The sequence below is a fragment of the Nerophis lumbriciformis genome, linkage group LG07 (genome assembly GCF_033978685.3).
Source record: "Nerophis lumbriciformis linkage group LG07, RoL_Nlum_v2.1, whole genome shotgun sequence".
In the NCBI taxonomy this organism is placed as follows: domain Eukaryota; kingdom Metazoa; phylum Chordata; class Actinopteri; order Syngnathiformes; family Syngnathidae; genus Nerophis; species Nerophis lumbriciformis.
The window spans coordinates 36,121,263-36,136,605 of record NC_084554.2 but is presented as its reverse complement, the minus strand read 5'-3'; the positions used below and the strand labels follow the sequence as shown (position 1 = coordinate 36,136,605).

The following is a 15,343-nucleotide window of genomic DNA, read 5'->3' as shown; positions in this document are numbered from 1 at the left end:
CACGTATCTGATTTAGGATCCAAATTAAACAGCAAAAAGCTACGCCAGCATTAAGATGTACTGCCCCCTGTTGACCAGCCCACGTCATTGCATCTAATAACAAAGCATGACTTGACATTTTGAGCAGGGCCTTGGCGTTATCATCAGTTGCAGTCTGCAGCGACTGCAGTCTTTCTCATTACAATGCGACAGAGAGACATGACAAGTGCTACACTTACTTTATTTCACTGGCGAATTAAAAAAACAAACATCTTATGTACAATATATTTTGAGACATAGTATGAGGGGTTAGATTGCGGGAATGTGTGTAGTAGTGCGGGTATTATTGGAAACGAGACTTTTTCAGTCTGGATTTGTCATCTGCTGCTTTGCGTTTACGTGATGGTGTGGTTGGCGCCTCTTCCGTGGGACATTCAGTGAGGAGGTAAAGCTCCATGGCAGGGATTGGCTCCTGCAGGGAAGCAGATCAAATAAATCCTGACATAAAACTGTCTAAAGACAAAGAAATTGCACCAAGCTGATTTAGCTGCTTACACTGGTTTGTTCCCGACGTGACGCATGATGATATGAGTGAGTGCATGGGGAACTTGTCTTACCTGCATGAGGTAGTCTGCGATGTACTCGGGCTTTAAGCATGTGACTCCTTGGGCAGAGGCATCTGAAACGTCGACCCTGAAGTCTCCCGGTCTAAGTCGACTGAAGTCGGCAAAAAGGTGAGTAGCCTCCTTGTACATGGAGGGGGATGGGCTTGGCAGGACCTGCAGGGGAAAGAAAAAAGAACAGGTAAAAGCTAAAAGGGACTGTAGCATTTAGGTGGATAATGAAGTGCAAACAGCAACCTTTGCCCCGCCCGACTGCAGCAACCGCCTAAAGCCAGCTTCTCGGTTCTGGTCGATGTTCAGCATAACACTCCATCCACTGAAAGCTCCCTAAAAAACACATTGCTATAAACAGATAGCTCTGAAGGTTTCGTCGTACATATTTCAGATGTATTTTAGCATTTTGTATAAGGTAACACATACTCCCTTTTCAGAGGGTCCCTGCAGGGTTTTTCTCCAGCGCATGGCAGCTAACGCCAGCCGCCTCTGCTGGGAGCTAATGGATGGCAACGCATCTAGGATGGAGCTACTGCCCCACTCATATGCCTCCTCCTAGAGCACACAACAAAAACGGAATGACAAATAATTCACATTTTAATATTGAAAGATGTTGTTGAATAGCCAACCTGTATGAAGTGTCCCACAGATCGGCATGCCTCCAAGTAGGAGCGATGTAGGATCCATTTGCCAGCAGCCATGGCCGCCAGGTACTTTTCGTTGCGCAGGGGTGTCCCGACTATGATGTGGGAGCAGCTGGGGTCAAACGACTGTTTGTCCAAGACAACGCCACCTACAGGCAGATCAGACACAGAGTCAAGTTCTTGATTCAAAACACTAAGAGCCTGATTTACTAAAGGTTTGGGTGTACTAAAACATGTGCAAACCTGATAGCACACGCAAAGCTGATCTACTAAATGTGTGCAAAGTGGATTGTGTCTGGTAAGTGAGCAGAATAAGGCGTGCAATACATTTTGCATCTCTGTCTTCATCAACATGCAAAATATATGTGGATCAATACTTGGAGAAGAAGATGCTAATATAATTATTTAGCACATGCAATGTAATTTATCAACACTAATCACCGTATTGCGAGCACTTTTTTACGCTGTATTTGGCATGTGTCAGAAGGACGTGCAAACTAATCAGTTCTAACATGGCTGCAGGATCAGTGCTCGCGCTGCGAAGAAAGCCGATGGACAGACGAGAATCCTCCGTCCTATGTGTGCGTTTCAACACATTTGGACGATCAGATGCAAAAAGATATTAGACATATCGTCTATTTGGCAACATTGTTTTATAATTTTATATCTGCAAGAGGATTGAATGACTTATTAAAACAAATTAAATGTATGCGTTTTGGTGTCATTTAGTAGAGTTTAATGACTTTTGTTTATTTCACATCAAATATATTTCTTATATAAAAAAACTTCTTTATGTATGCAATTTTTTGCGTCTTGAGCCGGAGTGAATGCAGCCTTTCTCCAATGAGTGCACCTCAGGTGCTAAAAAATTAAATGTGGTGTCATTACCTACTCAGTGGCCTAGTGGTTAGAGTGTCCGCCCTGAGATCGGTAGGTTGTGAGTTCAAACCCCGGCCGAGTCATACCAAAGACTATAAAAATGGGACCCATTACCTCCCTGCTTGGCACTCAGCATCAAGGGTTGGAATTGGGGGTTAAATCACCAAAAATGATGCCCGGGCGCAGCACCGCTGCTGCCCACTGCTCCCCTCACCTCCCAGGGGGTGAACAAGGGGATGGGTCAAATGCAGAGGACAAATTTCACCACACCTAGTGTGTGTGTGACAATCATTGGGACTTTAACTTTAACTTTAATTATAGATGCACCGCAGGACTGTGTCTAACATGCCTATAACAAGTGGTACATGTCTCCTGCATGTGTGAAAACAGGTGGGGGCATAATAACATGAATCCATCCATCCATCTTCAACCGCTTATCACGGGGACAACAGCTCCAGCAGAGACCCCCAGACTTCACTCTCCAGAGCAACATTAGCAACTTCCTCCTGGGGAATCCCGAAGCGTTCCCAGTGGGACGTGCAACGAAGACCTCCGTAGATCCCCAAGCCACCTAAGCTGGCTCCTTTCCAAGCGAAGGAGCAGCGGCTCCACACCGAGTCTCTCTTGGGTGACTGAACTTCTCACCCTATCTCTAAGGGAGATGCCAGCCACCCTTCTGAAGAAACTAATTTCGGCCGCTTGTATCCGCAATCTTTTTCTTTCGGTCATGACTTTCGGCCGCTTGTATCCGCAATCTTTTTCTTTCGGTCATGACTCACACTTCATGACCATAGGTGAGAGTAGGAATGTAGATAGCTCGGTAGACCGAGAGCTTTGCCTTCTGGCTCAGCTCTTGTTTCGTCACAACAGTGCGACAGAGAAACTGTAATACTGCCCCAGCTGCTCCGATTCTCCAGCTGATTTCCTTCTCCATCTTTCCCTCACTCGTGAACAATACCCCGAGATACTTAAAGTCCTCCACCTGGGACAGAATCTTGTTCTCTATCTGGACTGTACAATCCATAATAACACGAATCTGCAGTAAATTAATGTCTCAGTGGTGATGACCCATAAACTGTAATACACTCAAAAATCTCATATGTTAGTAAACCTCAGTTTTAGTAAATCGCACGCAACACACCCACTAATAGTACACGTTACTTTATAGATGCACATGCTGTTTACCGCGTTGTGCTTGGCTCTTAGTAAATCAGGCCCTAACTGTTCTACTCTTCATCAAGGACTTACCAAGCTCTTCTATGAGTTGACTGTAATCAATGCGTTCCTGAGGACTGAGGGAAGACAGCTGGAACCTCGGCGTGTCTCTCCCTTTCTCGCTCTCCTCCTGGGAGAAACAAGCTTTTAGCCTCCACATGCAATCAGTCGTTAAAAGCACACATCCAGGTGCAACCTCACCTCTGGTTCGGGAGCCACTTGAGGGTTAGCGAGGGGGAAGGCGATGCTGGGGGCTTCGGGAGTCAGGATGTTATTCTGTGGCATCGTGACTTTCTTGCCTATCTGCTGGTCGATGACATCACAAGCCGCTAAAAGGTGGGATAAACATGAAGATTGAATTTGGGACAGCCTGACTCAGTATAGCAGATTTTTTTTTTACCACGAGTTCCCAACACACATACCCATCTCTACAAGCTCAGAGTCGGTCATGGAGTCTTTGAAATGCGTCTCTTTTTGCATTGTGGGTTGCGGCGGTGGCGCCAGGGGCTCTGAGTGTTGCGAGGGACTACCGGGCCACTGGAGATTATCAGCGAGCTTGGCCCTCTCTTCCCTTGCTGTTGGATCATCCCAAAATATCTGCTCACTCTGGGAGGATTCTGTATTACAATCTATCGCTGCTTCCCGAGAGACCCTATGAAAGAATACATCACAAACTGTACGCCACTGCAGCCCGCCTCCATATTTCAGACACTTTTGGCTCTTTACCTTAATGCTTCCAGGGTGCGACTGCTGCCGCCGTTGCGTCCAGACCTGCTTCGCTCAGGAGTGTTGGTGCTCGAGTTGGCGCCTGCTGACCCCATACGACTTAGACGCATTGATGTACGTCTCCCTGTCGCCAGCTTTGTGGCCGACATGATCTCTTGAAGCTGTCTTTGCAGATTTTCTCTCATCTCTAGAGTCTGGGAAATATCTTCAGACAAAAAAAATCATACAAAGTTTACTCACACATGCACACGGGGTAGTGGGAATTAAACAAGAAATTAATTCACCCACCAGTCCTGTCTGCTTCTTGATCTCCACAGCGGGGGGTGGAAGGTTCTCCAACAGCCTTGCGACATATGTAAATGTTATCTAAAAAGATACTCAGATATCCAAGTTCACATCTAAAAGCATCACCAAGGGGGAGCTGTATCAACAATTCTGTTCATTATATGCAGATGTACATAAAAAAAGTACTGATGTCTGGACACTTTTGCACGACAATAGAGCTCCCCTATTTGCAAGGGTTACGTTCCTCTACAAACAACAACAACAACAAAATTAAAATCCCCAAAATTGCTTATTTGTTGATACTCTAAACCCGAGAATATGCCTCCCAGTTACTAAACACATTTTAAATTTCAAATAAATCTGTTTGATTCATAGCTATTACACCCTTTCCCCTAAAAATAGCGCCATCCAGCCACTTTCTCTTTAAGTTACCAATAAAAAACAAATTCTTCAGAATTTAAAGCAGGGAAAACACATGAACGAATATGCGGGGGAACAAATGCTAAACTGCTCTACTGTATAAGAAATAAGGCTGCATCATCATTTCATGTTTTAACCTACTTTATCATCTCGGGCTTCGGTGATGTCTTGGAGTTGTGTTCGTGTGAAAGGTGGAGACCTCTGGGAGCTGCTGGGAACCTGACTGAGGTTTAGACTCATCTTGGGGTTGTAGGTGAAAGGATACAGAGACTCTGAAACACGTTTCTGCTCCTCTGCACACTGCACAAGATGACAAAGGGTGGTTATTTGTTCAAAAGCCTTCCAGTTAAAGATAAAAAATGAACACCAGACTGGTATTGCTCGTGTGTCAGTTATGCTACAGAAAACGTACAGCTTGCAGCCAATACTGCGAGACCACATGCAGCTTCCTCTCCTTCACTGCTTTATATTCTCGACTGTTGTCTCCCACTCGGCCTTGGTAGAGGTAGTGAGTCACAGTGTCGTCACAGGCCCACCTTGACAGACACAATAATGTTTGTCAACATGCTTCTTTGCATTCAAAAGAAAGAAAGTTGGCAGAGGTTGTGACTACCTAAAGTCGGCTCCAAGCGAGGCGGCCACGGCGTTCAGTTCGCTCTGCATCTTACTCAACTTTTTCCCCACACAGATCACAAGGCCTGTCAGTGGGCCCGCCTCCTTTTCTGGCACCTTGAAATATTGAAGCGGTAGCAAAAATGAACATGAAGGATTTGGACTGTTGACCCACAGCCGATGTCGCTAACCTCCTTCCTGGTTGTGCTGAGCTGGGGGCTAGCAGAGGCTGCTTGCATGTCGGAGATATCGTTATTGCAGGTGCTGTTGGCCAGCGCCACTTTCAGGTTCCGGTTGATGACGTCTGTAAGTGGCGTCTCTGCCTTGCGGCCAGGTTTGGATGTTCCACCTGGAGTGTCGAGTGCTCCTAAGGCATCCTGCACAGAAGTAGTCAGAGGACAATCTAATATCAAAGCACAATTTGCAACTTCAAAATGAGTTAAGTGACCTTGATATTGAAGGTGGGCCTGAAGAGCTGATCTGTGCTGAGAAAACGAGAAGGCGTGTCCAGCTGCAGTGAGGGTTCCTTGCAGAGAGAGTTCTTTTTACTGCCCTCATGGTTTTGCCTAATATCTTCCTTGGATTTTGTCTCATTCAACACAGACCGGAATACTTTGCTCTGGAAGCGTCCTAAATCTAATGGAGTGACCGCCTTCCCGCTCTGTAGACCAAGTAGGGGGATCTCTGGAGAAGAGCGTGCCGGCGGAGCCATGATTGTCCTCTGGGAGGCACCGACAAAACTCCCATCTTCCACATCTGTAAAAAAATATATATATAATTCTAGAACACATGTGTGACGTTAGTCAGCGACAACTTTCTCTAACCTGGAGAAGCCGGCAGATCAACCAGGAATCGCTCCTCCGCCACCCGCTTTCCGGTTCTTGCCGATGTCATTATCCAATGCATGGTGACCGCTGGAAGGCACCACTTTTTTGCTGCCTGGTACTTCGTGCCATCTGGGCTCTCCAGCACCAAGTGAGTGCTTGCCAACATTCCTTTTTTCTGGTTGGGCAGGCGCACAAAATAGTCCTGGACACTGCAAAATGGGGGAAAAAAGCATAGCAAACTTGCTCATGGACATTAAATTGAGTGATGGCGGCTGGCATACTTGGCTCCCAGGTGTTTTGCCAGCTCCACCAAAGACTCCCGCTCTGCTCCTGTAAACTGGCTTACAGACAGGACACAATCCTTGAGAGGAAAACATCCATCCATCACAGCAACAGGAGCGAAGAGGGGATTGGAAGAGATCTCCAGAACACTCTCTCTCTCCACACACATGGCCTGTTAAGACAACCACACGAAAAAATAAAAATTCCAAATTCCAATCCAGCACAAAAGTGAGCAAAGCTATACACTCACCAGCCATGTGTCCGTGACAACCTCATCCACCGTGGCCTCAACAGTACAGCCTAAGAGAGGGACTACAGCGTAGTCGGCGACGGTGCGTGTATGGCTCACCAGCACCCGGCCTCCGTTCTCTGTCACCATCTGAGAGAGCTGGGCCTCGGCCTCGGAGCCAAAACCCTGCAGGAGGAAGCATTTCCCAGCAAAGAGGCCTGCCTCGCTGGGCTCTTGCATGGTCGAGTCAGATTCTGGTCTCACACTGTCGTTATAGGTCCAGGACTGCAGCCGAAGCTCACAAGATGCATCCATGGACCTCCTGCTGTTATGCACTGCTGGCGGCGGCATGTCAACTTGAAAGAAAACATACCAGCATACCTTTACTACCATGCCCGCACAAAAAAACCTTCTTTTTTTAACATTTGACCTTCCGTGTCTTAGTAATATATTTTAAGTGATAGTTACTTTGATTGAGCCCCGCCGGTCTTTGGCTTGCCCCGCCGGTCTTTGGCTTTCACATTTAGCTCTGACCACGCCCCGATGCAAGATGGCGCCAGTATGTGCTTTGGCCTGCCGTCTCTCGCTGTCAGCTCTGTTCGTTTTTGTGTTTTTTGCGTCTATTTTCGTCTCTGTCAGCTCACTGCTTGTGTATGACCGCCAAACACTGTTGGATCTTTGCCCCTCTCCCACTGATATGATCAACTTCGACGTTGGTTTTTCGACGTCCCAGTCAGCTTTTTCACCTGGCCGGATTCCTGCCTTCCTTTCTCGCCCCCTGGCTCCTCTCCCCCGACGGAAGCGTCTCCGGCGCCGCGGTAAACGTGGCGGCCAGCTGGTGAAAGTTAGGGCACTCCTGGCCCGGCTTCCTGTGGCTCCCCGATCGAGGAATGGTGCGGTATCCGGTCTCCTCCTGCACCCACGCTCGCTCGATCCTATCGGCTCCTGGCTGGTTCCTATCGTTGGTTTGGAGGAAGAAGCTTGCCGTCGTCGCTCCTGCTGTCCCCGCCCCCGGAGGCGCGGGGTGGATCACCGCCACCTGCGGGCTGTGTGTCGGGCCCCACCCGGATTAATTGCGGCCTTGGACGTGCTGGCCCCCGCCAGGTTCGGTCTTGTGAACGCAAGATCTTTGACAAACAAAACTTTTATCCTGAAGGATTTCTTCACTTCCCGCGGACTGGACTTCCTCTGTGTGACGGAGACATGGCTGAGAGCCGGTGAGTCCGCCCCTCTTAATGAACTTCTGCCTCCGGAGTGTTCCTACTTTAATTCCCCACGGCCGTCCGGTCGAAAAGGAGGAGGATTAGCAGTCGTTTTTAAAAATGACTTTAAATGCCGTCAGATCCGCCTACAATCCTCCTTTTCAAGCTTCGAACTGTGCATGTTTGAACTGGGTCTTTCTGATGTCGTCCTGTGTGCCGTCATCTATCGACCACCCAAGTACCACAAAGACTTTATAACTGACTTTTCTGAATTTCTGGCTGAAATCCTGCCCAAATATGATCGTGTCCTTATTGTGGGTGATTTTAATATTCACACCTGCTGTCCAGATGAGCCGCTTTCCAGGAGCTTCCTGAATATAATCGACTCATTTAACTTTGTACAGTCTGTGTGTGGTTCTACACATGAACGCGGGCATACACTCGATTTAGTGCTCTCGTATGGTTTGTGTGTTTTTAATTTGGACATTTGCGACGCTGTGTTCTCTGATCACATGCCGATCCTGTTTGATATTGCCACGCAGTGTCCAGTTAAATTGTGCGCACCGCCCCAACGCTCTCGCATGTTTAATTCTTCGTCTCCTGCTCGGTTCTCCTCTATTTTTTCGACTCTTTGTGATGATAATTCTGCAGCATCTGTGTGTCTGAATACTGAAGAGTTGGTTTCTGGGTTCAACTCTATCTGTTTACAAACACTGGACACGATCGCGCCTTTCAAATGCCGCCGCGCTAAAACCACGCCTCAGCCCTGGTTGAATGACGTCACTCGGGCTGCCAGGCGCGTATGTAGAAGAGCAGAGAGAAAATGGAAAAAAGACAGGCTGCATGTGTCCTTTGTCATTTTTAAAGAAAGCCTGTTTTCCTTTCAGATGACTGTAAAAGCAGAAATGAATATATATCTATCTCAGATTATATCTTCTAACTGTAACAACCCCAGAGTTCTGTTTAAAACTATTAACACTGTCATTGATGCTCCCAAATCTGCTGGTTTTGATGCTTCTTTTGAATTCTGTGAAAATTGTCTCCATTTTTTCACTGACAAAATTGTGTCAACTAGAGCCAGTCTATCTCAGCCTTCATATGACCCTTCTGTTCCCCTGCATTTCTCTTCTGTTTTCCATCAGTTTGAGCTGGTGTCCTTTTCTTTTTTAAGTGACACAGTTAGTCATATGAAGCCCTCTGGTTCTCCTGCAGATGCCCTCCCACCTCGCCTGTTTAAGGAGGTACTTGCTACTATTGGATCAAGTGTCCTTAACATTATCAATAGTAGCCTCTCTTCTGGAATAGTTCCAGTAGAGTTTAAACATGCAGTGGTACGACCTCTACTTAAAAAACCCAGCCTCGACCCCTCTCTCCTCTCTAACTTCAGACCTATCTCTAATCTTCCATACATTTCCAAAATATTAGAGAAGGTTGTCTACAGTCAGTTGTTGCCCTTCTTAGAGGATAATGGTATCACTGAGCTGTTCCAGTCCGGTTTTAAAGCCCTCCACAGCACAGAGTCAGCGCTTCTAAAAGTTTTTAACGATATCCTCCTGTCCACTGATTCTGGTAAATATGTTGTCCTGGTGCTTTTAGATCTGTCTGCTGCGTTCGACACCGTCGACCACGCCACCTTAATCACTCGTCTTGAGAACTGTGAGGGCATTAAGGGCGCCGCCCTCAACTGGTTCCGGTCGTACCTAACCGACAGGAGTTTTTGTGTAAAAGTAGACAGTTTTATGTCGTCCACAGCTCCTTTACCACATGGGGTCCCCCAGGGCTCAATCCTTGCCCCAATTTTATTTGCGCTTTACCTTCTCCCCCTTGGTTCTATTTTTAGGAAGTACAGTATTGCATTTAATTTTTATGCCGATGACTGCCAGATTTATTTTCCCATGGCACAAAATAACACGGTTCAACGTCTTATTGACTGCCTGCACGACATCAAAGTCTGGCTTTCAGCTAACTTCCTGAGCCTAAATGAAGATAAAACAGAAGTTATGTTGTTCGGTCCAAGTCGCTCTCCCTCCCCCAACGTTGACCTCGGCACTCTGACCCCGTATCTCAGCGACTCTGTCACAAACCTGGGGGTAAAGTTTGACTCAGATTTTAAATTCGAAAAACAAATCAGCAGCGTCGTTCAAAAAAGCTTTTATCAATTACGCCAAATAGCGAAAGTGAAACCGCTTTTATCAAGACATGATCTTGAGAAATTAATCCACGCTTTTATCTCGACTCGTCTTGATTATTGTAATGCCCTGTATGTTGGCATTAGCCAGGCCTCCCTCGCCAGCCTGCAGCTCGTGCAGAACTCTGCTGCTCGTCTGCTAACACAGACCCGCAGACGTGAGCACATCACCCCTATTTTAGCGTCCCTTCACTGGCTCCCTGTGCGTTACCGAATACATTTTAAACTCCTTTTATTTGTTTTTAAATGTCTAAACAACCTCGCGCCAACCTATCTCTCCGACCTCCTTCAGCCTTACTGCCCCACCCGATCCTTAAGATCAGGCGATCAGCTGCTGTTGACGGTCCCTGACACAAGGCTGAAGCTTAGAGGTGACAGAGCTTTCGCCGTTGCTGCTCCCAAGCTCTGGAACGACCTACCCCTGAGTGTTAGACAAGCCTCCTCTCTTCCTGTTTTTAAATCTCTCTTAAAAACAAACTTTTATTCCATGGCTTTTAACACTGAGTGATATCCATCCTGCAATTGCGCCCCATAATACACCTGCTGTGATCCTGTTTTTATGTTTTTATGTTTTTATTAATTCTATTTTAATTATTTATTTTTTATCGTGTTCTGTTTGTGTTGTGTTGTGTTTGCTCGGTACTCGTTTTATCTTTTAACCTGCTCATTGTACAGCACTTTGGCTACCCCTGTGGTAAATTTTAAATGTGCTCTATAAATAAAGTTGATTTGATTTGATTTGATTTACTCACCGACTGTCGGGTCATCGTCCATATACTGTGACAGCAGGTCCTCCTGTGCTTGCTTCTCCCTGGGAGTGCTAGGACTTGCTGCTGGGGTTCCTGCTGAGAGCCTAGTGGCAGGGGCACGACAAGCCGGTGCAGACACTACTGCTGGGGAAGGAGGTAGACAGTCAGGATGGAGGAAGCCTTCTTCTGGGAGGAGACGGCCTTTGGTGAAGCTATCCAGCAGCCACTGTACTGTGACCACGTGAGGTCTGAAAAAAGTGACATCAAAATTAAAAAACATTTTTCAAAGCAACAAGTGGACGTGTTGTAAAAGTGAGGCCGACCTGTGACTAGTTTTGGAGAGAAAATGATTGAGGTCCTGGTCTAGTTCTCCCATTATAACGTGTGTGAGATCATCACTGGGCTGGTTGAAGCGAAGACCCCCTGCCGCGTTAACCGCACGCCGCAGCTTTTCCAGCTTCTTCATGGGCAGGCCGCAAAGATACAGCTGCGATCAAAAAGTATGAAACTGGAAAGTTGACACTGGAACGCCCACACTTGTTTGTGATCAACCGTATTGACCACTTGCCTTACAGCCGTCCAGGATATCGTCTGCTGGACACACAGTCAGATCCAGACTCTCTGTGGGGTCCGGAGCTTCCACACGGCTGACGGTTCCATTCGTGAGGGCTGTGTCATTTATTGTCATGCTGGCGTTGACAGAGATGTGACTCAAACCCAACAGAGATGGACCCTCTGGAGTGAAAATTACAGCATCGGTTAGCTCACAGTTGTATAAAGTGCGGCCCAGAGATTGTTTTTCATTGCCCCTCAACATTAATTTACTAATGAAATACATAATTTTATAGTACACTACTGCTCGCAATGTGTGGCAATCTGTAGAAAAAGTTTGGACATTAGATAGTTTGTAGAAGAAAGATGTAGCGATGCCGTGTGGACTGACCTTCCTTCTTGCTACTGTCGGTGGTGGGCGTAGACGTGTGTGGCCGAGTGCTTTTGGATGCATTGCGCTCCACGGTGTAGCGGGATTCATCCTGACAGGAGCCCTTCTCTATGCTATCAAAGAGCCAGTGTAGAGACACGCAATACACATTCCATTTGCGTGCACACTCATACTTCTGACCTGTGGCAAAACAAGACTGATAACATTGATGTGTGTCTGTGTGTATAGTTTTGGAATAAAATCTTGTCTGACTTGCCTGATGGTTCGCTAACGATGAGGTGCGTGCACTCGTTCATTTTGAGCTGACCTGTGTATTTGCCGCCGTGCTGTTCACAGAGCCGCTGTACCTCTTTACGTTCCGTGCTAGACAGACCTGTCACACACACGGTACAACCTTGCAGCACGGGACAAAGATAGTCCTCCACAGCGAGCTCTGTGTATCTGAACAGACTGATGGAGGCAAACATCTTTTAACGTCTATTCATGGATGCATGGATTCACGAGTGATGAACTGCGTGTTGATGAAGAGTACCTGTCCTGAGATTTCTCCCAGCAGGCTCTGACCCAGGAGGGAAGCAGGATGGGTTTACCCAGGCTGGCAGCCACAAGGTATTTTTTACTGCCCACCTCGCCTGCAATCAGGTGAGTAACGGACACGTTGAGGTCAAGATAGCTTCGCCCGCCCATGAGTTGCACTAGATCCATCACCTCTGCCTGCAACCAGAGACACAAACATCGGGAACAATTATCACCAAGATTCCACACAACTTAAGGACGCAGAGGCTACCTGTAAAATTGACATCGGGTTAAATGGGCAACTAAAAAAAGCCTAAATACTTGCTGTCAAGAAAACTGGAAAAATTCTATAGATGACATTATGCATGAGACTTTAAACTGTTTTTAACTTTTTAACTGCTTTTAATCCAACAAATTGATTTTAGGGTAATTTGTATTTGCTTTTTCAATGTGTATTTTACTTCTGTTTTAAATGTTATTTTTTAGTCTGTCCTTTGCCTCTATTTCTTTGTGGTGTACAGCCCTTTGTTCTTCAACTGTGGTTGTTTTTAAAAAGCTGTATAAATAAAGTTGGTATGGTATGGTATGGTATTATAGAAGAATACAGCCTTGGAAAAATGAAATACAACACAAAGACTTGATGCAGTTCCAACCTTGACTGTAACCACTCTCCGATAATAATACACTATAGATTATGGGTTTTCAACATCCATCCATTTTCTACCGCTTGCCCCTTTTCGGGACCGCGGGGTAGGCTGGAGCCTATCCCAGCTGCACTCGGGCGGTAGGCAGGGTATACCCTGGACAAGTCGCCACCTCATCGCAGGGCCAACACAGATAGACAGACAACAATATCATTACCAATATGTTATTGCTTCATCGATATCCAGTATTTACTGCCTTTTGCATTTCTGTCAACATTTTAACTTAGTATTTAATTGTCTTTATGGAAGCTAACATGTTTATAATAACTGTAGTCCTTATTTTTCTCTTTTTAGCTTATCCTTAACACTGCACAAATTATATACCGCATTTTTCCCCTTGCTTTGCTAACTGGTATATTATTTTTTCAACACTTTTCTTTCATACATCACTGCTTAATCTATATCCAGAATGTATTTATGAATCCTGCGTTTTTGCCAAACTCTAACAGTACAGTTCATTAATATAAAGTATATTTATTAATTTATCCAAAACACATTTCATTACTTATCTCATTTTATATTTATCATTAATTATACTTCTCCTTTTTTATTTACTGACTACATTTTATTTGTATTTGGTTATTTGCATTGTATGTTTTCAGCACCTTTTCAGTTAACCTTGCAACACATTATTTATTCTTTTCTGTTTGGCAAAACAAATACTGTAAGTGTCAACATGTAAAATGTACGCTGTGAATTAATCATCAGTAATAGACACGGAGAAGGGATAGGATTAGGTCAACTGTTTCTTCCTACTCCTTTTCAGACCAGCTGAATTGTGCAAATCACATCCTTTCCCATAATAAACCATTTTTTTAAATTAGAGGGATTGATGAACTAACCCGAGTTGCTTTATCCAGGCTGGTACATGAGATGGTGACATCGGCCATGGCCATGTTGTGGACAGGTTTCTCTGCTTTGGGAACACAGCGCTGCTGCTGCAGGCAGAACAACACCACCAAAGGACTGACAACCCGGCAGCCAAGCTACAGGATGAACCATTAAGAAGGACGATAATACAGTACGTGTTAAATCCAAGAGTAAAGTCGGCAGAATATGAATATGAGACAATATCATACATTCTTGCAGTGCTGGAAGGCAGGAGTGTTGAAGTCACTAAAGACAAATAGAGACTTGTCCTTCTGGTCCATCTTCAATACAGTGTCCTCATCGATCCTCTTAAGATACTTTTCCGACTGCAGCTCTAAAATGGCCTGTAAATATCGAGAAAAAAACAGCTGTAAACTAAGACTTGTGTATGTTGTGTGTCAGTTGATGGCTCACCTCATAAGACTTCGCAGCATACTCTGTCTCCTGTCCTTTACTTGCTACAAACTTAACAATGAAGCCTTCCTTGTCTCCGATGGACATGATGATGCCTAGGAAACAGGAGGATGTAACCATTTAAACACAACGATACGTTTAACTTAGCAGCAAAACTGTTAGCTATAGCTCGGTTCGTATGATACTTTAAAGCAAGTCATCCTACCTCTTTCAGGTAGACCAAGGCAGTCCAAAATGTTATATATATGGAAGAAATAGTCCAAATATTTGTTTCTAATTTTTCATTTTTTAAAAACTGTGTAGAAAAGAACAGATTTACCATACAGCTTTAGCATTTGCCGGTTAGCTAACATTTGAAACCAACTTAACTTTAAAATTGGTATGTTGTGTTTATATCAACACAAATGGTGTCAGGGACGTACAGAATATAGTGAAAATCAGCTGACAATAGTTATTATCGTTAGTGTGTTGAAAAGAGCCTCAAAATCTCCTTGTTGGGATTCGCGCCATTACGTCACTACCGGTTTTACAAGCTCAATAGGCCGAATGAAGAATGCATCTAACGACCAAACGTTCCTAGGAAACAAACGTTTAACTATTACAAGTTTGCTGGATTGTAATACCCACAAGCTTTGATTTTTTTTTAAATACAAACATACATGTACATTTTTGGGAACGTTCTTTAAATATTATGTTGGTATATAATAATTAAAAAAAAAACAATCATAATTCAGTCACTTCCGGTGTTACATGCAAAATAAGCCGAATGGAGTGACTCTAAATAGACAAAACATTCCTAGGAATCAGACGTTTATCTACTAAAGGTTGATGCATTGTAATATCTAAAAGCTTCGATTTTTTTTAATACAAACACAAATAAAAATACATAGCTGCGAACTTTTTTTTTTTTAAGATATGTAGGTATATAATAATCAATCATTACCATGAATTGATTAACGCGGACCCCGACTTAAACAAGTTGAAAAACTTATTCGGGGGATTACCATTTAGTGGTCAATTGTACGGAATATGTACTGTACTG

The 15,343-nt window shown here is 45.0% G+C and overlaps 1 protein-coding gene across 1 annotated transcript; it reads right to left on the bottom strand.

Moving 5' to 3' along the window:
* Nucleotides 1-202: 202 nt before the first annotated feature.
* On the bottom strand, nt 203-14,832 carry topbp1 (DNA topoisomerase II binding protein 1). The gene is made up of 28 exons (XM_061965258.1): nt 14,507-14,832; nt 14,302-14,396; nt 14,097-14,231; nt 13,860-14,003; nt 12,330-12,511; nt 12,054-12,247; nt 11,798-11,977; nt 11,423-11,589; nt 11,178-11,341; nt 10,858-11,102; nt 6,737-7,071; nt 6,486-6,658; nt 6,202-6,413; nt 5,826-6,133; nt 5,569-5,754; nt 5,379-5,494; nt 5,178-5,301; nt 4,907-5,065; nt 4,349-4,403; nt 4,061-4,265; nt 3,757-3,986; nt 3,536-3,663; nt 3,368-3,464; nt 1,226-1,389; nt 1,023-1,151; nt 840-929; nt 597-758; nt 203-451 (listed from the first exon to the last, which is right to left on the bottom strand). Exons 2-28 carry the CDS (start codon nt 14,386-14,388, stop codon nt 323-325), a joined length of 4,500 nt encoding a protein of 1,499 aa, XP_061821242.1. The 5' UTR covers nt 14,389-14,396; nt 14,507-14,832; the 3' UTR covers nt 203-322.
* Between the last annotated feature and the right edge of the window lie 511 nt (nt 14,833-15,343).